Raw genomic sequence first — 25846 nt, forward strand, 5'->3', positions numbered from 1 at the left:
GACAGCATCTTGAAAAGCAGAGACATCACCTTGCCAACAAAAGTCCGAATAGTCAAAGCTATGGTTTTTCCTGTCGTGGTGTATGGAAGTGAGAGCTGGACCATAAAGAAAGCAGACCGCCGAAGAATTGATGCCTTTGAATTGTGGTGCTGGAGGAGGCTCTTGAGAATCCCCTGGACTGCAAGGAGAACATACCTATCAGTTCTAAAGGAAATCAACCCTGAATGCTCACTTGAAGGACAGATCCTGAAGCTGAGGCTCCAGTACTTTGGCCATCTCATGAGAAGAAAAGAGTCCTTGGAAAAAACCTTGATGTTAGGAAGGTGTGATGGCAAGAGGAGAAGGGGACGACCGAGGATGAGATGGCTGGACAGTGTCTGCGAAGCAACCAACATGAACCTGACACAACTCCGGAAGGCAGTAGAAGACAGGAGGGCCTGGCGTGCTCTGGTCCATGGGGTCACGAAGAGTCGGACACGACTAAACGACTAAACACACACACATGCATCCCATATCCATTAACAACATAGTTTATATTCTGCTGTAATGACCACCCAGAGTAGTAGTCCCACTAAGTCAGCTGGGATATGTGTCAGTCAGTCAGTCAATAAATAAAATTAAATGTATATACTTTGGTGTGTTTTTTTCTGGAACGGTTTTGTTTGCTTCTGTGGGGATGTAGGCTGAGCCAGGAGATGAACTGCTGGATGCTTCTGTGCCTTTTTCCCCCCCTTTGGTCCTGCTGGGGCTCAGGGGTTCTCTCATACAGAGTGAATGACACTTAGTTCAGTAATCCTGAACTCGTACTGCTGCTTTCTCTTCTCTGATTTTGAGGTGCTTTACTACTTTTTGAATTGGCTGGTGGTGACTGAGATCTTTTCTTCCCCTATGCTTAGGACTGGTGTTCTTTTGGCTGGAGGAGCATCTCTGCATGGTTCTGGTGGTGATATGCACTGGGAATGGACACTTTCAGAGGCCTTCTTCACTTCTGTATTGTAGTATGGAGATTTTGTTTCATGAGTGGAGTTAGCTTGGTGATGCTGTAGGCCTGGTGGCCTATTGAAAGAGAGCCTGTTGTTGTTGTTTACTTTTCTTAGCTAACTCCTCCCTTACCCACAGACAGCCTAGTGGGTGCCAAGCAGGCAGGCACTGTACTGCACTGCTATATGCTCAGGTCATGGATGGGAGCCATATGGAGGAAAACATCCTCCAGGCTTTCCAAGAGATATCCACCCTTTGGCTTGGTGTTGGGAGTTACCATCGCAGACAATGCACATAACATGCTTGCTGCTGTGACAGAAGGAGGTTTTGTGGGCATACAGTGTTTTGCCCACACTCTTCATCTCATGACCAAGCATCTTCTGCATCTGGGTGGCCAGCAAAAACCAAAGGAAGAGGACGGAAAAACAGGTCTGTGCATGATGCCAGCCAGTCCAACTTCCTCCCTCCTCACATGTTTCTGAGACTGGCCAGCATCTTATCCTGCATGTCCAAAGATTACTTATTCAAGCAGACAGGGTCTTCCTCTCTGTCCGTGCAAGTGTTTGATCAGAGAAGAACTTGCTGGTGTGGGTAGCACTGCAGGTGGCAGGTACTGACAGTACTACCAGTGCATTAAAAGGTTGGAAGGGGATGGAACTGGGCTGCCTGTGTCAAGCAAGCAAGGCAACATGTCTGTTATGATCATTGTTGTTGATAATGATGATGATGAATGTGATAATATAAACTAGTGTCATCCACATTCAGTCTGACAATGATGATTTTTCTTTTTCATGTACTCTTGATAGCTTTTGGAATAGATTTATTCTCTGTTGCCTTGCCTCTCTGCATTTTTGGAGTAGCTTTTAAGGGTTCTTTAGGGCTTTTGGATGAGTGCCAGAATAAAGGAATGGGAGGAAAGCAAACAAAAACAACCCAAAAAAAGAGATAGTCCCTTTCTGTTGTTCTCAGCAGCAGTGGTTAGTTTGGGAAAATGCAAAATATTGTAACATTAGAACATATAGCAAAACCAACTGCTTTAATCCCCAGGCCATCTCTTGAAAATGGTTTTGTGACTTAGTTCTCCCATCCATGGAGGCTCCATCTTGCAACCTGCAAGATTTAAAGGGTCTACTGCTAATGTCTTTGTGCCAGATCCCCCAGGACATGTTCAGAGAACTGCTGGATAGCTCAGTGGTTTAGACATCTGGCCGCAGAGCCAGAGGCTGGGAGTCTGATTCCCTATTGGGCCTCTCTGATTGGGGGCTGGACTTGATGATCCATAAGGTCCGTTTCCAGCTCTGCAGTTCTAAGATTCAAAGGACCCGTGGAGTCCATGCCTTGACGCATCAGAGCTATTTTGGAAGTACGAGGGGGATCTACCTGATATTAAGCAGTAGTTTTTCTGTTGTGGCTGATCAGTGTACAGTATGTGTACATTAACTGCTTTAGCTCCTGTTGAGCCATTGCTACCCTGTTCTTTCCCTCCGTTGACACTGAGACTACAACCTTCTCAGGGTACGGACTGCCATGTACACTGACAGAAGTGGATAATTTGTCTTTTCTTGCAGTCAACAGCTGTCAGGAAAGAATTCCCTGGATTCTGCTACCAATACATGGGACAATGGGATTGCTGTTTCAGTTCTGCTGCAGTAAAACCAACAAGGAGCCTCGTGATACTATGAAGAGTTTTATTTCCAACCCATGGAAAGATAATTTCCACAAGGCAGAGACTGCAGGAACTTTGGGTTCCCTGGGATTCATTATAATGAGGAAACAGAAAGCTGAAGGTGTGCACTCTGAACTTTAAGAAAGCCATTTTTGGTAAGTGTAAATAAATATTGGATGAGATCCCCTGCTCAAAAACATTTGAAGAGAAAGGATTCACAATGCATGGGAATGTCATAAAGGAAAAATAGACTGAAGGAAAAATCACAAACAATGCAAACAAGGAAGAAAAGCAGCAAACAGCTCAACAAACTGGCCGGGGGAGCTGCATAACATGTTTTGAGATGAGCTGAGACTTAAGAGAGGCATCTAGACGAAATGGGAGGGGGCACATACTCACAAAGAAGAGTGCAAACTAGGAGCCAATATTCATAGGAAGAAGGTCAGGAGGGTCAAATCCCAGAATGAAGAAGTCAAGCCTCACAAGAGATGTTAAACATAACGTAACGGGTTTTTCAGCTGATACGTGGAGCAGAAGAAGAACAAGGAAGTGGGATGTGCACCACACATAAAGAAGGAAGCAATGCTAATGGATGACAGTGGGAAGACAGAACGGCTGAACACTCTTCTCTCTCTGCCTCTTACTTCTCCCTAAAGAAAGAAGGCACTGGACCTAGTACAAATAGAGTGAGCAATGCAGGGAGGGGATTGTTTCCCAAGATCAGCAAGATGATTCAACACTGAATGATTAATTAACATCTCCAGGGTGTGCATGGGCTGTTCAAAAACAAGTCATGACTGACCCCACCACCTTCTCTTATTTTAATGCTTGGTTGATCACTAGAATGGAGTAAAAGTGGCACATTCTGATTTCAGCAAGGTTTTTGACAAGATCTCAAATTACATTCTTGTGGACCAGCTGGTGAACTGTGGGCTAGGCAATGCTGCTGTCAGAGGGATTTGTAACTCCCTGATAGGTCATATCCATCACTCATCAATGGTCCTTAGAGATGGATACAAACCATGTGTGCTTCAGCCATCTGGCCTGGTGCCCACAAAGGTGATCCATAGGTGCCGCATGGTTCCTTCCCTCACTTCCTCTGCGCGACTGCCCACTCACTGGTGGCAGCTCGCTCCCCTCCTCTGTCTTCTCCACACGATTGTCCATTAAGATGAGAAGGTGGAGCAGGGAAGACCATGGGGCTGCCAGTGAGTGGAAAATCACATGGAAAAGGCAGAGGTGGGAAGTGTGCTACTGCCCGTGATTGGGCAAGTGCACAGGAGAGGCATGAGATGGAAGTGCACAACACTTGTGCAAATACAGCACCCAAGTGTTCTGAACTGTCAAAGTGTGATTCATGCCAATCTCTATTCCTCGCCATCGTAGAAAGTAGTGACAAGCTCTGTGCTGTAGGATTCCCTCCTCGGTTCCATGCAGCAAGCATCTTTCTAATGAATTGTATGAAGGAGTGGCAGGGATGTTTATCTCTGCAGATGACACCAAATTAAGAGAACTGGGATTCAATATGACTTCAATAGGCTAAGAAACCTAGGCTATAAGTTTTAACAAAGAAACTCATTGAGGTAGAAAAAAATCAGATACACACAAATAGGATGGATGACAATTAGCTTGGTGGTACTATCATGGTGGCACTGTGGGTTAAACCGCAGAAGCCTCTGTGCTGCAAGGTCAGAAGACCAGCAGTTGTAAGATTGAATCCACATGACGGAGTGAGCTCCCGTCGCTTATCCCAGCTCCTGCCAACCTAGCAGTTCGAAAGCATGTAAAAATGCGAGTAGATAAATAGGTACCACCACAATGGGAAGGTAATGGCATTCTAGTCGCGCTGGCCATGTGACCACGGAAACTGTCTATGGACAAATGCTGTCTCTACGGCTTGGAAACGGGGATGAGCACCACGTCCTAGAGTCGGACACCACTGGACTAAATGTCGGGGGAACCTTTAGCTTTACCTACTATGCGTAAAAAAAAGAAACTCAAGGTTGTAGCAAACCACAAGGCAAGCATTTGGTAGCAAAAAGAAGTTAAAACAATGGAGCCATCCTGCAACAATGGAAATATAATATCCAGATCTACTAAAGCAATAATACTTTTCTATACTACTTTGTACGAAATCCAGTTCTGGGCACCACTGTTGAAGGATGTCAAAAACCAGGAATGTGTCAAGAGAAGAGTGACCAAGATCTTTAAAAGATTTAGAAACCAAGTCCAGTGATGAATCGTTGAGAAAACTAGGTATATTGTAATCGGGCGTCATATGGGGAAAAAAACAAGCTTTGTTTTCTGCCACTTCAGAGATGAATAGATTCATGTTATAAGAAAGGAGATTTCAAACAAACTTTTTAAGAGAACTTTCTGATGGTTAGGCCTATTTTGCAGTAGGACAGGCAATCTCAGAATAGATTTACAAATATTGAAATTAATTTTGGAGTGGATTAATGTACCATTATCCACATCAAAAGAGGAAAGTCCTCAGAGGTCAGCAGTTATGAGTTTACCAGTAAACAATGTATTCAAAACTTAAGAGGAGCAGAAAATCTACAAATGGCATTTACAAATAATTCAATATAAACCATAAGGAATTTAAATCACTATTAAACATTTTAACAAAGTGAAAGTGGCACTCAGAACAAAACTCTATGTAAAAGGAAAAATTATTGCCATTAACAGCTAGACAACCTCAGCATTAATGTGCTTTTTTGAAACTGTGGACTGGAAGTACGGTGATCTTCATGGTTTAAATAGGAAAACCCAAGGCATATACACAACACCTTTATTTGTCATAGAGCATGGGTAGGAGCAGGCCTGTTGATCTCAAGACCCTCTGCATGGGTCAGACTGGCAAACTTCAAAACTACTATCATGGGAGAACAGTTCCATTTCACCACCTGATAACAAAGAACAATTATGGATCTGCAAATGAGAACTAATCTAATGAAAGTTTGATAGCACAGAGACGCATAGCTTGAGAAATCATGACATGGACAACACCCTTTGAAAAGCAAATTGCAACACTATCATGGGACAAACAACTTATCACTGATAAAACCCATGTTTTAAAAGAAAAGCAGATATTTGGATAAGCAACAAAGGAAAACACACCTTACAGAAGTTGGAGTTTCATCAGCAAGCAACCTCAAAAGTAGAGAAAGTACAGAAATTGTGAAATACCAAACATTAAGAAAAAACAATTAAGAAAATATGGAAAGAAGATAAGGTCATCCTCCTCCTCCGTATATTAATTTCAGCAACCAGAGCTGGTCCAAAATATTTGGCTACTGATCTAAAACAATAGCCAACAGTTGCTAATATGCTTCCTAAAATTAAACAATGAGTGATTTTGCAAATGTGTCATCTCACCCATTTTTTAAGACCTAATTCCTCACTATTTAGGCTCAGTCTTTGGGTCCATTCCATGCACCACCAATGCTGAGAAATAAGACACTGTATATGTATTTATGAAGATGATGATGATGTGCCAACAAGTCCATTCCAATTTATATAGAGACCCTTGCCAGGGTTTCCTACATATAAAGTATGTCTTTATATGTCTTTACCAAAACATTTATCTGATGGCACTGTACGACTTGGTATGCTCACTTAAGGCTGTACAGCCTGGCTTGTCTCTTGAGAGGCACAATAAGGAATTGAAGTCCTGACCACTGGCTGCACAGGAAAGTACTCAATTGAGTTATCCAGACAGCTGCTAACACATAATCCAAAATTCATGCACCTTGCATGCATCTGACAAAATAATATACAAAGCGTACAGTTTAGTCTGATTAAAAGTCAAAAATGCTTACCTGCAGATATATCATCATCAGTCAGGTCATGTTCTTCTTCTTGAATCTTGGTTTCAGATCCTGATGGTTCAGAAGTAGGAGTAGCAGTCTGAATGGCTTCTGTGGTCACTCCAGCTATGAAGTTAAAATCACAGAAGCAATTAAAGATACATTTGCATTGCTCTGAAATAATAAAATCTTCTCATTTTTTACATTACATTAAACACTTGTCATACGAAGAAACTGGAAAGACCAAGAAAGATTTCATATCCTTCAGGAATCAGACTGTTGAATTTGACTTCTCTAAAAAAAAATCAGGGCAATTTTGACCCAGTTTCACCAGGCTTCCTGAAAATGTAAGAAGACATAAGCCAGTTTCTGGGAATTGGCTCTCCATGACAATTGTTCTGAGTTTTGGTTTCATGCATATAAAGAAAGCAGGTTGCATTGAACATAGGGATACTTGATTCCTGAAACAACTTACATATATTTGGTATAAAACATCCAGTTGCATATAGCTTTTCTCAAAATATTGTGAATGCTGTTCTGTTTATCGGAAATATATGCAAAAAAGTAATAATAATAATTCAGGGATATAATACTGGTTATCAATGTTTGAGATATGCACAAATCTCTTGTAGCATACATCCTGAGTCTTCTTTTCCCATTAAAATGATTTAATGCATATTGTCTCGCCCTTCTCTGTATATATCACCTCCTTGCATTATACTACAGTGGGGTCTTGACTTAAGAACGACTTGAGTTAAGAACATTTTGACTTAAGAACCACTCTCATAGGAAAATATTGACTTGACTTACATGCTTAGATTTGAGTTAAGAACTGAAAAAAAACCACGTGGGAGGCAGGGAAAGTGCAAAATGTGAACTTTCAGTTAACTGTTGGCCAGTGAAAAGGGTGCCTGTCTGCTTCCTCACTCCTCCCAGTGTTTAGAGAGTGGATTGGGAGACAGTCTTCGGACTGCCTGGTACTGGACTGCCTGGACTGTCTTTTCCCTGCCTTCCCTGAACCTTTCTTGACCTAAGGAAAAAAAAAAAAAGAAACAAAATATCCCCCTCTAGTGGTCGAAGGCAGAATAGCAGCTTCCCATTAGTTTCTATGGACGGAAAAGAGCAGATACGGATCAAATGGTTTTCAATGCATTCCTATGGGAAATGCAGATTTGACCTGAGAACTTTTTGACTTGAGAACCGCCTTCCAATACGGATTAAGTTCTCAAGTCAAGACCCCACTGTATAAGCTTGCTAAGGCAGGGACCTATAATTCTTACTCACATTACTCTAATGTACCCACTTCTCTGATGACATTGTATACATAAAAATGATTATAAAGGCTGTCCTATGTCTTTGCTATTGTTATTATTACTTGTATTCATATTCTGTTCTCTCAGCACTGTAGGAGTATATGGAATATGTTCCTTTTAAGGAGTTCATTTTGTATGAGACAGTGGGAGTGTGTGTGACTAGGCAGTGGGGCCAATATATCAAAACCCTAAAATAAAAGTCAGGTGAAAGAAATAAGGATTACACGTCAACACATGAAACAGAAAGCTCAATTGTGTCTACAAGCCAACTTCTTCAACAAAGGATTAGAGGCTACAATTATACCAAGTTAGCCCAATGGCTCACCAAAGTCAGTACAGTATTATCGACACACTGATAGACAGCAGGTAAGCATGGTTTCATGAAAAATCCAGAACTCCATCTGGATATGCCAAGGATTGAACCTGCAATCACTTGTATGCAAAGCAGGTGCTCTACTATTAAGTTACAACTTCTACTCCTTGTATCAGCGATCCATATAATTCTTCAGAATGAAACAAACTTCACAGTTTTGGGGTGGCAACATCATTCATCATTATCCTTGCAATTTGAGCTTGATGTGCTAGACAGATTCAAGACCTCACTCTTGGCTTCGAGGCAGGAGAAGCCATCCTTTAAAATGTTATGAAGGGGCTAATGAAAGTCCCATAATTTGGATGAATTCCTCCCCATTATTGGGTTAGATGCTTTTACCTGAATGACTGTTCTGCTTTTTCCCTTCCTCTCTCATACATATACCCCTCTATCATTCTGTAAGACACTGGCAAAAGAAAGCCAGATTTAAAAACAGACAGAAAACAATTTTTAGCATAATAGTCTCTTTTAGTTGGTTTATGAGATTATGTGAAATACTTCGTTCATTCAAGGTACTGGAATCCCATTTTAAAAAAAGGACCTACAGGATCCATAAATGGAATCCTGTGTATGGAAGGGAACATCTAAAAGTTACAGGAGATACAGCATATGTAGAGTTCCATCTGGCTGATATGGCAGGTAAGTCATACAGGCAATGTTTGAAAGGGTAATATCTTTGACAGGCACAAAGAAATGCATGGTAGATCTCCAAAGTGGTTGTTTTTATCATGGTTTGTGCCTACTATATACACTAGTACAGCTCTCCTTTCAAATATGATGCATAGTCTAAAATTTTGCCAGAAAAAGAACATTTTTCTCTGGTTTTATCATGCACATGCAAACATTTTAATAGATATGTTATACAGAAAAGAGATGTTGTGCTCTTTTTGAAATATTCATGAAAAGGTTAGCTAATCCTTGCACATTGTGATCATATTATTCAAACACTGAAAGGTTGGAGAAACAAATTACTGTATGTATACACACTTGTTAGTATCCTTTCCTTTTGCAGTCTACATCACTTTGACTTCTAATCTCATGCCACTTGGAAACCTCTTTGGTACTGGATTTTTGTACCCCAAATATAATAACTATTCCGCTGATGCTCCCCGTCCTTGTTAAATGAAACAAGTCATTTGCAAGACGTGGCTAACTCACTGTAGAAAAAAATTGTGGGTGTCCTTTTGGTTTCATATTTGCATACAGGTGGATGCCATGGGCTCAAACGGAGGCCGCATCAAGGCATTAAGAACCAGCTGCAGTGGCCACTGGGGGATGATACGTTGTTGAGGAGGGTGAATGTTGTTGAGCCCTTTGAGGAACTTCTTGACAGTTGGGTAAGAAAACAACTTGGAGGAGGGAGAATCATCCGGCTGGTGAGCCATAATGGCTGAAAGATAGACCTTTAATGTGGACTGGGAAAGGCCAAAACTGAAGAGATGCATGAGGTAAGCAAGCAGAGTCTTTAATGAGACAGGGGTGGCAGGTAAGTTATTGTCATGAGTATATTTTAGAAAAGACTTCCATTTATTTTCATATAGGAGGGTAGTGGAAGGTTTCGGGCTCGAAGAAGGACCTGCATCACATTGGGAATATCCTCCATGCCGCAAGACTGAGAGAGGTGACGTCTGGGTGAAGAACGAGGCTGTGGTCGAGTGAGAGGAGATCTGGGTGGAGAGGAAGGCGGAGCATATCCGACGACATCGAGACCAAGTGAGTGAACCATGGCTGGCGGGGCCAGTACGGGGCTATCAGGATTGCGTTGGCTCTGTCCTGTTGGAGACGGACGATTACCCTCTGGATTAGAGGCAGAGGGGGAAATATGTAAAGGAGATCTTGAGACCAGTCCATCAGTAATGCGTCTCCTAGAGAGTTGGTGTCCCGTCCCACTCTGGAGCAGAATCGGGGACATTTCTTGTTGGCATCGGCTGCAAAGAGGTCTATTGAGGGTGTGCCCCATCGTCAGCACAGCCGCTGAAATATGACATCGTTCAGAGTCCGTTCATGTTGGTAGCCGACTGAGCCGGTCTGCCAAGGTGTTGTCGTCAGTGGAAATGTGGATGGCAATAGGGAACACATGGTGGGAATAGCACCACTCCCAGAGGTCGACAACTAGGTAGAGCAGAGGAGGGGAGTGGGTACCTCCTTGCTTGTTGACATAAAATAGTGCAGTGGTGTTGTCTGTTGCCAACTGCATTACCTGTCCTTGGATGAGGGGAAGAAAGGCGTGGAACGCTTTGATGATTGCCAACAGTTCTAGATGGTTTATGTGAAGTGGCAGTTCTTGTTTTGACCAGAGTCCGTGGACTGTGTGTTGAAGGCAGTGAGCGCCCCATCCTGTGGGGCTGGAGTCAGTTGTGACCTGTATGGAAGGTCTGAGAGGCAAGAACAGCCTGCCGATGAGAAGGTTGTCTGAGCGAGTCCACCAGTCGAGCTGGGAGGCTAGTTCTGGTGTCACCGGCAGTAGGCCAGAAGGAATATCTGTAACAGGATAGAACAGGGAAAGGAACCATGCCTGCAGGAATCTCATTTTGAGCCTGGCGTGTTGGGTGACAGCTGTCGTTGATGCCATGAGCCCCAGAATGTGTTGGGTGTGATGCGCCGAAACGGAGTGATGTGTTTGGAAAAGGTGGACAGCCTTTTAGATTTTCCTGATCCTGTCTGGAGGCAGGAAAGCTCTTGCACAGAGGGAGTCTACCTCCATGCCTATGAACTTGGCCGTCTGCTTTGGGATCAAGTGCGACTTTTCGAGGTTGATCTTGAGCCCAAGACTGTGCAGCGTATGGAGCGTTGTGTCTCGTGCTTTTATGGCGTCGTGGTATGATGTTGCCACTATCAACCAGTCGTCGATGTAGGGATAAATGTTTACTCCCTGCAGCCAGAGGAAGGCAGCCACCGGCGCCATGCACTTGGTGAAAGTCCAGGAGGCGGTGGAAAGCCCGAACAGGAAGGCACAGAATTGGAAGGCAGTGCCATTGAAATGAAACCGGAGGAATTTCTGATGGTCCGGATGAACGGAGATGTGGAAATAGGCATCCTGCAGGTCAATAATTATGAACCAGTCTCCCTGCGAAAGCAAAGGGATAATAGAGTCCAGCATAAGCATGCGGAACTTGCGGGGAGATATGAAATGGTTGAGGTGAGTGAGATCAAGGATGGGGCAGAGGCCTCCATCTTTTTTAGGAACAGTAAAGTATTTTGAGTAGAAACCGTTGGGGGAGTCCAAAGTAGGGACTGGAAAAATTGCGTGTTTCTGGAGATGTTTGGTAACCTCGTCCTGCAGAGCAGAGGAGTAGGAGGTGTATCGAATTAAGTTGAAGGATGGACTTGTTAAAGGGGAGACTCAATGGAACGGGACGCTCCTGGTTGATGTCATCGAACACCGGGTCAGCATCCGCGGACGAGGGCTGTTCGGTGTCAAGATTCAGGGCTTTTGCCATTTGGAAAATAAGCGTAGAATAGGAGGAGAAGTCATCCGAGGAGGATGAAGCATGGCTGCCCCTCGTATCTGGGACTGGAGGGGGAAGTTCGGGCTCATGGGAGGACTCAGAGTGTTGTGCCTCCAAAGATGTAGGGGAGCCTGGAGATGAAGGGTAGTCTGATGGACCGAAGCCCTCTGTCAGGGGAGCTTGGTGCTGTTGGATTGGCAGGCCTTCAAAGGGGCCTGGAGATGGTATCGGGTCCAGCATCCATGGTGTGGGATGTAGGGGTACGGCTTCATGAACCCTGTCTCGCATTCGAGTTAGAGGCATTGGTTTAGATGGGGCAGGAGGGCATATGGGCGGAGCTGAAACTGTCGGGGCCAAAGTGGTCGTGTGGAGGCAATTCGAGTCCACGAAGAGGACGGCATGGGGGAGTTCCGGCGTCATCCGGGGCCGTTTAGCCTGTTCAGGCTGGTAGGTTTCATACAAGGTTTGCCAGATGAAAGGGTCAAAATGGTATGGCACCACTGGAAAAGGGCATAAATCGTCTTGCGATGGCACAGACCTCACTGGGGAGAGGGGCTTTCATTTCTCCTTTCTCTTCTGTGGAGGCGAAGGGGGAACCTCCAGATTGGATGCCAAGCTTTCATCTGCCCGCCCTGAGTCAGGGTTGGAGTGGGCTGAGGCTGGGCTGGACTGTGGCGCAACCGCGTTGAGGCCAATGCTCGGGGTTTGGAGCGGCATCATGGGGGGGCGTAACATCATAGGCTTCATCTTCATCCGAGGCCAAGTCAGGGGCTTCTCTGGATGATTCCTCGAGGATGGGGGAAGGCAGAGAAGGCTGAGGGGGCTCCACTCGGGGAAGTCTGTCATTTCTAGGCCTCTTAGGGGCAGGTTTTTTCTTCAAGCTTGCATCATGCGCTTGAGATTTCTGAGAGGAGGGCAACTTGTGCTTACCAGACGATTTTGCTTTCTCAGCAGTGTCCTTAGCTGGTAGCACAGAGGTAGAGTCAGAAGTAGACTGGCCCGCTGGAAGTCTATTGGCTGAAAGGGCAGGAGATCTAGCCGCTTCTGAAGATGCAGTAGGAGGATTCACGGCTGTTTGCCAAAGGTAAGACCGAAGTCTTTGGAGCCTCTGTTTAAGTGCCGGCTTGGTTAAGTTTTTACAAGCAGGGCACGAATGGGTCAGATGTTCCTCGCCCAAACAAAAAAGGCACTGGCTATGATCGTCAGAAAGTGTGATTTTATTTGCACAGGTCGTACAACGTTTAAAAGGAGATGCGGAGGATCACTAAGTAGGTAATTAGAGTAAAGATAAACAAACAAAAGCTCAAAAGAGCCTAGAAAAACAGTCCAAAGGCAAATAGCGAAGCGCTCAATCTTTCCTGAGAACCGTTCAGGCTGGCGGAAAAAAGGAACTGGGGAAGATGGTGGGTTGGAGGAGCATATACCTCGTGGAGGATCACACCATAAAATTGTTACTTTTAGCTCTAGAATCTTCCAAGAGAGTCAGCGCAGGTGCAGACAATACCCATATGTGTGCATTCACAGAGGACACGAAAAAGAAATTACTGTGACAAGACACATCTGAAATCTACACATGTTCCTCTCACAGTGAATATGAGATAACATGAAATGTGGACAAGTGAGCATTACGTTCATGCAATCTGAGTCCCATAATTTTCAGAGACGGAAAATGAATGTATATGCCTGTATGTTAAACATAAAACATACAGCCTAATGTTGACAGTTGCAAATGCCAATGTGAGAGGGACAATGTTACTAAGGAAACCCTTACATGTCAATGATAATCGAAAAAAGAAAATGCTATAGCTGGATCAAGACACACAAAAAAGTGCTATTTAGAAAGCACCAGGAAAAGTCATTGCTCGTGCTAGCTTATACTTAACATTCAAGAGCTGGGGTATATTATTTATTATTTACAAAACAAATCAACTATGAGATTTCATCTTGAACCTCCATGAGAAAGAAAATCATAAATAATAAAAACTGAAAACGGCTTCAGCAACCCAAAGACAAAATGAAGAGGACAGAAAACAGAAAATGTGAAAATAAAAATAAATCAGGTGGAGACAGACTGAAATATGGCTCCTTTTTAGAAATAAAGTCAATGAACAAGAGCATTCATTACCAAGCTTGACTTCCCCATTCTCAAAAGACTTTTAGAGAACTAGTTAACAATCATTTCAACATGTTTATTCTTTATTTGAAATGTGGGGTAAATATTTGATGCTGAAAATATAGCAAAAAATATAAAATTACTATTTTAGTACTGTGTAGGATACATTTTATCCCACTCGTTTTGTGTTAGAAAATAATTATTTTCTTACATATGCACTTCTCTAAATTTGATGCAGACTTGGAGAAAACATGAATCTATTTAAAATTAAAATCAGTGGATGATGTCTCCAATGGTAGCTACACTACTCAGGACAAGCACCAAGAACTTCATGGAAGTGACACTGAAATATGGGAATCTGTTCTCCTAAACAGTTGATCAGGTCAACTCTTTTCTCCTTTTTTAATGAAAATGTTAGAAACTTAAAAATTGTCATGGTGATTCTTTAGCATCATCTCTTAGTTCTGAATGTTAGTATTATTTAAAAACACTCTTTTTATACAGTTATTTTTTTATTATAAAGGGCTATATTCTATATTGTCCCAGTTACAGATGAAGCACCAGAAGCAAGAAACATGTTACTTGTGATCAACAAGTTCCATTCATTCCAGTAGAAAAAAAAACAAATTGTGCTGCTTCCATACTGCCCCACGGTGCTTAAAGCACTCACTAGTCAGTTTACAACTTAATTATGCAGGCTACACACTGTCCCCCAGAGAACTGGGTACTCAGTTTACTGACCTTGGAAGGATGAAAAGCTGGGTCAACCTCGAGCTGGCTACCTGAGTTCATTGGGATCAGTCTCAGGTCATGAGTAAAGTTTTGACGGCAGTAGGGCAGTTTAACCACTGCACCACGAGACTCCCACCAGAGGTGTTCCAAACCAGAGGAACTCCTTTGGTTTGGATCACCACTGGATGTAACCCCCAAAACAGCTCCACTGCCAAGTTTTGTTTTTCTGTTTTATAAAAGATGCTCCCAAGAGATCTATGGAGCCACGTGACTGTACAGAAATGTGTGACTAAAACTGCCGCTGGACGCTGCAACAGTTATAGCTGATATCAGAGGAGCTGCACCACTGCAACGAACTACTGTATCCTGTTTCTCCGAAAATAAGCCCTAACCTGAAAATAAGGACTACTATGATTTTTCAGGATGCTCGTAATATGAGCCCTACCACAAAAATAAGCCTGTTAAGTGAAACCCTGCCCTCCACCACTGTGCAGCAACCAGAACAAGATGACATGACTGTATTTGAATAAATGTAGATTGTTGCACATGAAAAAAATAAAGCATTCCCTGAAAATAAGCTCTGATGCATTTTTGGAGCAAAAATTAATATAAGACCCTGCCTTATTTTCGGCGAAACACGGCATATATGGTTGCAGCTGGTGCCAGAGCAGCTGTACACTACATAAACCCATTGTAACACTTAACTAATTTCTCAGAAATGGACACTTGATCAATGATGTACATATCAGCCATTGGTAGTTTAGTGACCAGCTGAATTAGGAAGCCCGGGGAAACCCAATTTTATACGTGTCCACCTCCTTATTTGGTTATTCTCTAGGAAACACCTCCACTAAAAATCTTGAGTTTTCTCTTAGTTATTTAACATTACAGTAATCAAGCAAAAAGCATGTATGTAAGCACCGAGAATATCAAACCAATATATACTGAACAAGAATCCCAAAATTATCAGTGAACTTCAGTCAGCAAACGTTCCTCTTCAAAACACCTCCAAGATAAGAATCAGGGTCAAACATGCTCTCATGTTTGGGAAACAATAAGGAGAAATGCCCAAATCATGTCACGTACAGACTCCTCAAAGAGATTTCCACTGCAACAGTGAAAATTTCTGGCTTCCCACAAAAATAAGAACTGGGCTCCTTCTTCGCTCCCCAACTTCACTTTACACCTCTTGTTACGTGCAGAAAACTGCTACATTCTGTGCATCTGGGCATCCCTTCCACAAAAAATGACCACAACATTTGTGAGAAATCTCATGAGATCTGCTGAAAAAACATCTGGCAAAGAAAGAGAAGGAATCTTTCTCTGTTTCTCTCCAAGAGTGAGAGGCTGCAAGATTCCCTTCCTTAGCCTGCGGAAAAACAGTTCTGGCAAGACTGTGCAATAAAAAGAATCTTGTGCTGACAGACAACAGTAGACCCCCATTTCTGCTGGGGATTGATTCCAAGCCCCCCAGTGGATACTGAAAACCATAGATAATAGCAAACACTTTATGTATACTTCATTAACAAGTATCTATCTCTGGCTCTCTCCAGTGACTGCTTCTGGTAATACAGATGAATTTTTTCTGGATTTTGTTTTCTTTTAATATTTTTAATATTTTCAGACCATAGAGAGCAAATCAGTGGATACTGATCCCATGGATAAGGGGGTCCTACTGTATTTTAGTGTGTGGCAGTGGTGAGATCTTGATCCTCCTGTCCTCACTCTTTTTCAATGTGGACCTCTAGAACAATGGTTGTTGTGGGTTTTTCGGGCTCTTTGGCCGTGTTCTGAAGGTTGTTCTTCCTAACGTTTCGCCAGTCTCTGTGGCCGGCATCTTCAGAGGACAGCACTCTGTGCTCTGAATAGTTGGTTGTTAAGCAGAAATATGGCCTTTGTGGTCATCAACAAATGGGGTATCAGAGACTGAAAGAAGTTTAAATCTAGTTAGGATGGGGGGGGGGGGGTTCCTAGATGGGGAATGTAAAATAAATCAGGATAACCTACAAAACTACAGTGTAGTCTAGGAGGGTTACATTAAAGGAAAATTCATAAATAAAGCTAAAGCCAAAAGAAGAGGATTTTGTTCATTAGAGTGAGGAAGAGAGGGCATCAGGTAGCAAGGAGTCAACTACTGTAAGCAAGAACAAACAAGATGCACCAAGGAAGAGTAAAACGTGGCAGTTGAGATCAATACAGGCAGAAAATGACCAGGGCTAGAGAAAAATGGCCGAGCTGCTCTAGCAGAGATGGATATACTGTACAATGCTATTTCCAGAAGCTAATCAGAATTCTAGACGGTGAGGTTATCTGGAAATTCTGTGGGAGGCTGAAAGCAAGCCCCAGCAAGTTCAGTGGCTACTAAAACATCTGTTTGAAAACACTCCTAATCTGAGGCCGAGGTGGCTTTTTTCCCACATGTGGTCTTTTTATCAACTGATTTGAGTGGGAGACTTTTATATTCTTTTATTCATTATTTAGGAATTTATATATCCGACTTAAGTTTAACTCCCGAAATTTCTAGAATTTAAGCAGAGTTAGCTCATTTATTATATTTTATCTTTTCCAGCTTACTCACCTTCATGTAGATATTTCTTAGCATTCTTAGCTTACAGATAGATTGAACTAAAAGCACTGGGAGGAAAGACACAAAATGCAACCTCCTTCATAACAATGCACTACCGGAGGCTAAAATCCAGAGAATCTTTATGCATCCTCATCTGTTAGCACTTCAGCACGTAGCATTGAAGCCTTAATTTGAAGGCAAACAAATGTTGATGTACAGATGTATGCTTGTATTCGACTCTCTTCTGGAATGCTTGTATAGACTCACAGGACCATTCAAAGGTGAAAATTATTAATACAGCTTGTTTGTATTTTGTACTAGCCCGTCCTGGAAATAGATTATTTTTTTTTACTTTGTTTTGTTAAAATATCACAGCACGGGAAACAATTTGGTACAAGTGCTATTTGAATAACTCAGAATCTAAAAAGATGGGGAAGCGCAAGACTCTCTCCAGCTTCTTTCCAGACAGAAGGTTTACATTTATTGGAAACAGATTTCTACAGTGACTGACCAGTACTGCCCCACATTCCCTGCAATCCTTATGACAGACAGACTGCCTGCTTCACATTAATTCACTTCACACTATTTCTATTGATCCACGGTCGGTTCCCCAGTCTCTCTCCACACATAGCCTGTCTGGCTGCCTACATCCACATCAGCACATATACACAAAGGCCACAGAAAGATAACCTTTTACTTTCCATTAAAGACACAGTAGCCATTTTTTTTCTATCTGCAGCCGCATCAGACATACAAAATACACCAGAATTTCTATTGCCTCCTGGACAAACCCAGAGCTCAAGAGATTTCAAGTACTGTACGTTCGGTGCTATAGTATAAAAACAATCATTTTCACTTTAAGAAAGCACATTATTTTGGCCACAGAAGGTTACATCTTTATATATGGTGCTGGTTGGGATGAGGGACACCAACCTGGAACAATAGATACATACAGAAAGGGGGGGGGGGGCGAAGAATCCTTCCTAACTGGCATTTCAATCTGTAGAATCAACATTGCACTGACCTATTTCGGTCCCCCTTGTAACTATAATAAAAAGAGCACTTTCTAAGGTAAATAGACAAACAAGAATCTCATCACATCCAAAACCCAGACTTTATTGGGCTAAGTGTCTTTATGCATTAACTGGAAGGACTGCAGCTACAAGGATATAGCCTGTGCATACAAGTGAATATACAAATGGTAATGGCCATAATGTCCCCCCTTTCCAACCAGCCAGGAACAAGACCTTTTCATCTGATGATATTGTTAAAGCACTGAAACACTGTTGTGGAGGTTCCTTCTTTTGGGGAATGTGTATTAGGGATTCAAACAAAAAGATAGATGTCCAGTCTGTAACGCATAGCAAAGCTACGACGCATTTCCCAAAGAAAAGCGATTGCAAATCGCTGAGTCAAAGTTCATGAATTGGCAATTGAGCCAGTAAGTTATGCTAGAAAATTACATCAGAAGAACAAGAAAGGACCAGGTATGCCAGAATCTTCACGATGCAAATTTCCAAATGTTTAAGAAAGAGGACTCCCTGTTCTTTAAAGTGACCTGCAGTTTCTACGGCCATTTTTCAGCAACTGGCGCTACAAATAAAAATAATGTAACTGAAGAAGATGAAATAGGCTCTTCCCTGAAAACAAATGTGGCATCAGCAGTGAAAGCCACAAATAGCGTTGGTCAAAATCCAATGGTATACTTCATCATCTAGTGTCAACTGAACTGGAACCTTCTTTCTCATCCCTTCCTACTGCAGTCCTTCCTGCTACCCAGAAACTTCTCTAGAGGGTCTCCCAGCTATCAGAGCATGTTATTAGCATGTGGGGAGGGGTGTGTGTGTGCTGCAGGAAAGAAAAGAGACTGCAGATTCTGACAGAAGTAATGAAATCCAGCAGAAGCACACCACTGGATTCCAGTCATTATTACAAATGAAATAGGAAATAAGAGAAATGCTGAAGGACATCAGCAGCGTGAGGAGTTGTTTTACAAGAAAGTTGAGGAATTTAAATATTCTACTGTGCAAAATCCTGTCAAAAACTCAGACTGCCAACACACCTCTATTTTTCTCTCCAAAATGCTCTTGGTCCTTACGGACAAAGAAAGGCAGTTAAAAATATGCAGTAACAGAACAGAAGTCTTTTATCTGTCAAAGCTACATGGCCGGTAAAAGAACGGGGGGGGGGGGGGGGAAGGTCTGGGTGGGAAGCAATTGCCAGTGAACTAAAGCATAATCTTTACTCTCAGATAAAAATCATAAAATTGCAAATGGTTTGACTACATTAAAGAGTAGTTTGCACCACCTTTGTATGGCAACTTAAAATGATATCTTATGGGGAGGATCTTCACAGTACAATCCTGTGCAGGTCACCTAAAAACATATTGTATTGAGTTCAATGAGGTTTGCCCACAATAGTGCAGTCTCAGCGTTATAGGTGGCATAAGATCTCCAACTGGGAGGAGTTAACAAGTAGGGTACCCCAAGGCTCAGTCCTGGGTCCAGTGCTCTTCAACATTTTTATTAATGACTTGGATGAGGGAGTACAGGGAATGCTTGTCAAATTTGCAGATGATACAAAATTAGGTGGAATAGTTAATACGCTGGAAGACACAAACAAAATTCAAAAATGACTTTGATAAGTTGGAGCACTGAGCTGAAAACAGCAGAATGAAATTCAACAGGGATAAGTGCAAAGTACCGCACCTCGGAAAAGAAACCAAGTGCAGTTACAAGATGGGGGATACCTGGCTCAGCAATACTACAAGTGAGAAGGATCTTGGAATTCTCATAGAGAACAAGCTGACTATAACCCAACACTGTGAGGTGGCCGCAAAAAAGGCAAATACTATTTTAGGCTGCATTAACAGAAGTACAGTCTCCAAATCCCATGAGATGCTAGTTCCCCTCTATTCAACACTGGTTAGGCCTCACCTTGAGTATTGTGTCCAGTTCTGGACACCACATTTAAAAAGGATGCTGACAAATTGAAACAAGATCAGAGGAGGCCAACAAGGATGATTGGAGACTGGAAACCAAGCCTTATGAGGAAAGACTGAAAGAACTGGGCATGTTTAGCCTTGAGAAAAGAAGACAGAGGGGTGATATGATAACACTTTTCAAATACTTGAGAGGCTGTCATTCAGAGAAGGGGCAGGATCTGTTCTTGATCACCCCAGAGTGCAGGACACACAACAATGGGCTCAAGTTACAGCAAGCCAGATTTCAGTGAATATCAGGAGAAACATCCTAACTATTAGAGCAGTAAAACAGTGGAACCAATTACCTTAAGAGGTGGTGAGTGCTACAACAATGGAGGCATTCAAGAGAAATTTAGACAACCACCTGGCAGATATCCTTTGATTTATATTCCTGCACTGAGCAGGGGGTTGGATTTGATGGCCTTACAGCCCCCTTCCAACTTCACTATTCTATTATTCTACGATCTGTACTTGCATTAGACATGAAAATCAATACTTCAGTAAATATCTATTTTTACTGTACATTTATCATAATCTCCAATGTGTGCTGCTATTCTTGTGTCATTCTGTCTGATACAAAAATCTTCTTTGACTTGCTCATTTTAACTTTTTGGAGAGAAAATACTGTATTGCAATTTGAAAAAGTGCACCACTAATTTCAGCGGTTATGGAATCAGGGGCAGAAGAGATGACCGCAAACGACTAAGTGCAGGACATAAGGGTTGTGCAGGTCTTCAAAAAGACAAAAGGATTTAAGCAGAAGAGCAGGAGTCAGTACTAGTACTAACCAGCAGAAGGACCCTTGATCTGTAACTGCAATGACACTCACAGAAAAAGAAAAGGGACTTCTAGTAGTGAAAAACAGCCAAATTCCTGTGGTGGGAAACAGCCATACACATGCATGGACGGATAGCTCATTGAGGCTGCAGCGTCAGAGGCTGGTGCAACCTGGGAGAAAAGCCAGCCTGTGTGGCTTTGGGCAAACTGCACAATCCTAGAATGCCCTCGGAAGAAGCGAACAGTAAACCACTTCTGAATATCCTCCACTTGAGAAATCCTCAGAAGCATCACCATAAGTCAGAACTGACTTGACAGCACACAGTTATTGTTATATGACTATGCAAGCACCCACAACAAAATATGGCACAAGAAAAAAAGAATTAAACATACATAAACAAAAGCCAGCCTGTACAAAGCAGACAATACGGCTGGAGGATTCCAGTGCTATCAGAACATTCTCCCGTATATTTCAGGGACTCCTGAAACAAAAACATACACACTTCTGCAAGACGGGGGGGGGGAACTCCCATAAGATGTTCAGAGCTGATGTTGTACCTGCAAGTGTTGCTGGCAACTTTCAAGAGCTGTGATGGAGCAGACCTCTGACTGCAGCATCCATGGAACCATGGGGAACTATGGAGGCCTACAGCACTTTGAAGCAATGGAAGACCCATGGCACTAGGCTTCGAAGCACAGAAACATAATTGCCCAGATATCAGCCATAAACACCTAAAATCTTTAGTAGCTCAAATACTGAAACTGTAGCTGCTACAGACATCATACAAATCTTAGCAGACCAGAACTGAGTAAGATGACGGTTAAAAATGTATTATTCTGGCATGAAATCAAAGCAACTTCTGCTAAAAAAGGATTGCAGTGTAAAAATAAAAGTTAAAGAAAGGACAGGGAAAAAATATTCTGTTACCACTTAGCTTTCCCCAGATGCCTTGCTCATCACAGGAATACCAAAGAAGGGCTGGGAGTGCATTTCTATGAGAGCTCATCTGGTCCTGCTGTTCATCTTTCACCTAAAGTCCTAATCCTCTCACTATGCCATCACAGCAAGCTATATGAGATGTTAACAAGGAAATAATAAAGTAATATATAAATGGCATTAATTTTTAAGGGAATGATTGGAAGCCATTCTTACAATAAACACCACTTTTAATTTGACTAGGTATTGTTTTATCCAACTGCATTCTTCTATTTCAAAGGCAACATTTTCAGTAGATGGGTTGAATAACTGCTTTCCCATTTCTTCTTCAAGTGGCTGAGGAAAATTAAATTTAACCAGTGTGAATGGTAATTTAGGAATGATTTACTAAAAAATGGGGTGCATATTGTGACTAAAGCCCACAAATGATACAGCGTCAAACAGTAATTAGGAATAGGCCATGTGGTTCAAGATTATACAAATGCATATAGGTGTTGTTAGCTGGTCTTTTGTGTGCAGTGCATCTATCAATTACAGTGACAGATAATCTCCCCCTCTTATCACAATACACCCACAACAAAAAACATCCTGATCACCACAATCACCCATATCCTGAAAAGGACAAAAGTTGATCCCATAGCTATAAATACTCAATTGTCCAAACAAATTGCACCAGAGCATAGACAGAGTTCCTACTTCAGTCCTCTGAAGATGCCGGCCACAAAGACTGGCCAAACGTCAGGAAGAACAACCTTCAGAACACTGCCAAAGAATCCGAAAAACCCACAGCAACCATCAGATCCCGGCCATGAAAGCCTTCGAGAATATATTAAACAATAACTTCACTCATTCGCTCGTGTTTAGTAAATTCATTCTCATGTATAAGTATCTGTAAACACTTAACTCCATTGATATAACCCTTCCTTGGACAGCAGGACACAGCCAGTTAACATTAAAACATGTTCATCTCATGTTGACTTCCATTACTGGTTTTCCATTGTCCTAAAAACAAAAGAACTGAATTGAAGCATTAGAGCCTCTAAAACATCTACTGTGCTCAAGCAGCTAGCCAGGATTTCTGAGAGCTGTAGTCCATGAACACCTGGGGACTGATGTAGACCATTTTGACTGATGACAAGGGTGGTGTCAACGTTCAGGTTGCCTTTGCTTTGTAAAGTTTGATACCCTTTTTCCAGTTGGAAATGTGGACATGAATAAAAGTTGGATGTTTTTGTTTGGGCTTTCCCCCCCCTTTTTTTTTTTTGAGAATTGCCTTCTAGAATGTTGATCTACTCTGCTGGAACAAGATCACTGCTGGACTCTTCTGCAACAATAATTAAAATACTGAACTCTTGTACAGCAATAACTAACTCTCACAGTTTATTTTATATATACATGCCTAATTAATGAATTTTAACAGGCACATGTGTTGAACTAATTTAGAAAACAATCACTGCATAAAGCCAGTGCTTTTAGATAATTAATCTGTAATCATAAACTATGAAAAATATGAGTAAGAGATTATTAGACCACAGAATGGCTGCAATAAATGTTAAATGGACAAATGAAAAATAGCAAAAATGTCAGACAGGCAAGGAGGCATACAAAGAAAGCCTGCATTTATATTCTTTTTTTAAAAAGAAAGAAATTAAAAGCCTGCCCAGTCTTTAGGATTTGTCTGAATCACTGGGCTGCATGCAGTAATCTATACAGATGTCAGTCCACGTTTTTAGAAATGCTCTGTATTCCCAATGAACTTGCAACTACAAGACAACAAGGTATATATTTTCAACACAGGGACCATTCATCTTCATGGTGAACTCCTATTTTTAAAGGCAAGATATAGCATGGGTATGTTATTGGAAAAGGGGTTGCCTCTAGAGCAGGGGTCTCAAACATACGGTCTGAAGGCCATTTCAGCCAGCCGGATTATAGTTTGTGGCCCCTGCCTTGCCTGCCCTCCCCTGAAGCGCCCACGCGTCCTCTGCTATCAAGAGTCAAAAAAAGCCTCATCTCGCTCGCCGGCTCTCTCCCAAGACAGAAACACTTGCACCCTCCATCCGGAACTGCAGCCTTACATCCAGCCCATCTGCCAGCTGGCAGGCTGCAGTTCTGGATGGAGGGTGGAAAAGGCCCTGTCTTGGGGGAGAGCCAGCGAGCAAGGCATGCTGCTGGCACTTTTCCCCACGCGCCCGAGCCAAGCTGCCAACAGCAGCGGCGACTGCCGCTGCTGCCGCCTCTTCCACGAAAGCAGCTCTCTGGCTCTCTTTCTCTCTCGGCACCTCCAGTACCAGCCCAGCCAGCAGCCATCTCAGCGCCCGGCGGTGCTTCCTCCTCCTCGTCCTGCTTCAGCCGCCTCAGTTCTGGAGGCTGCCTGGGTTCGCCTCGGAACGTTTGCTCCTCTGTCATGGTGGGGGTAGCTGCTGCTGCTAAGTGCGCCTTTTTTTTGAGGGGGTCCTCAGAGAAAGGTTGCCGGACCTCTCTCTCTCTGTGTGTGTGTGTGTGTGTGTGTGTGTGTGTGTGCGCGCGCGCGCGCGCATGCCCGCTCACGCACACCTGTGAGGGGCATTCTGTTTAATTTCGCAGGTACCGATGGGGGCTTTTCTCCTTTGGCAAGGCGATTCTGTAAGGTTTTTTTTTTTAATTTTATTTTATGTCATGTCATCCCCCAGGCTAGCTTCTTTGTCCTGCTGGTGGTGGTGGTGGTAGTAGTGAAGAAGGAGCCGGAGGGGGTCGTGGCCGGTGAGGAGGGCTCACACATCCCTCCTCCTCCTCCTCGGAGCTTCCTCAGGCTCTTGCTCCGCTTGGAGGAAAATCTGATGCGGCCCAGCCTCACCCAGACTCTGCCTCCAGCGGCCCCCAGGCTTTGTTATGAAAAACTGTGCATGAGTAGGTTTTAGATGACTAGAGGCTGCTAAGGATTTCTGATTTGAAAGTTAGATTATACACTTGGAATATACAAACTATATATGTGGCAAAAGAAATGAAAAATATTTAATTTTGCAGTAAATGGAGATCACTACCCAGGATCTGGCCAAGTACTGATATATACTCAGCATTCTGTGTTTTATCTGGGCAGTAATGACACATTATCATTATGAGCTGCAGTCAGTATCAAAAGCTGTAAATGCAGCTGTTACAAACTGCATTCCATACTCAGAAAAGGTAATGTTTACACTACTAAACATACACAAGAATAAATGATGCCATTTCATGAAGAAAAACCTGACATTCTGAACACCACATCCAAAAAATCCCAAGGAAACTGTATATATATGAAATTCCAAAAACACAGCTGTAACAATAGGGTGGTTTGATTTAAATCATGATTTAATTTTTTTATAAAAGCAGATTATTTGATTATTTGAATTTAAAAGTTAATTGTTTATTTAAATTGTGACTTAAACGGCAAGAGCCTTGTGGCGCAGTGGTTAAACCACTCTACTGCAGCCAAAACTGTGTTCATGACCTGGGGTTCAATCCCAGGTAGCCGGCTCAAGGTTGACTCAGCCTTCCATCCTTCCCAGGTCAGTAAAATGAATACCCAGCTTGCTGGGGGGCAATGTGTAGCCTGTATAATTAACTTGTAGTGCTTGAAGCACTATGGGGCGGTATATAAGCAGCATGTTTTGCTTTGCTTTGCTTTAAATCAACTGATTTTAAATCCATTTGATTTTTATCCATGCTGAACAACAATAACAGAAGGAACAGTACAGAATAAATCTGAAATAACTAAAGACATGAAAACATTGTTAAGTCAATGAAAATGTATCTAGAAACTAACATAAATTCAGATAATAATTCCATCATCATGGTAATTCCTCTCCACTTACACAAGTCAGAAAACAGTAGAGGCATAAAAACATAAAAATTAAACTGTCTGATCCAACAATATAGTGTTTAAGGAGGGGATTCATGAAGGAATAAGATCACACATTTCAATAGCTAGATATAAACACTGCTTGCTCTAATGTGACAAAGGTATGTATTAGAAGATGTGACCAACAACGAAAGTAGAAATATAGATTAAAAATTAAATGGATAACAGAAGAAATACTTAAAGAATAGAAGGGGAAATGGGTGCCATTATGTATGGAAAACTACACAAAAAATAAAAAATAAAATTAGGTAAGTCAAAGAAAAG

General features: G+C 42.4%; 1 protein-coding gene across 3 annotated transcripts in view; it reads right to left on the reverse strand.

Moving 5' to 3' along the window:
* Nucleotides 1-25846, reverse strand: part of WDR7 (WD repeat domain 7) — a 277096-nt gene that overhangs the window by 165064 nt on the left and 86186 nt on the right. For all 3 annotated transcript variants that reach the window (XM_072992896.2, XM_072992895.2, XM_072992897.2), the window contains one exon: nt 6472-6585. In XM_072992896.2, the coding sequence (XP_072848997.1) occupies nt 6472-6585 (114 nt within the window). The remainder of the gene's footprint in view (nt 1-6471; nt 6586-25846) is intronic.

This window comes from Pogona vitticeps, chromosome 2 (assembly GCF_051106095.1).
Source record: "Pogona vitticeps strain Pit_001003342236 chromosome 2, PviZW2.1, whole genome shotgun sequence".
NCBI lineage: Eukaryota > Metazoa > Chordata > Lepidosauria > Squamata > Agamidae > Pogona > Pogona vitticeps.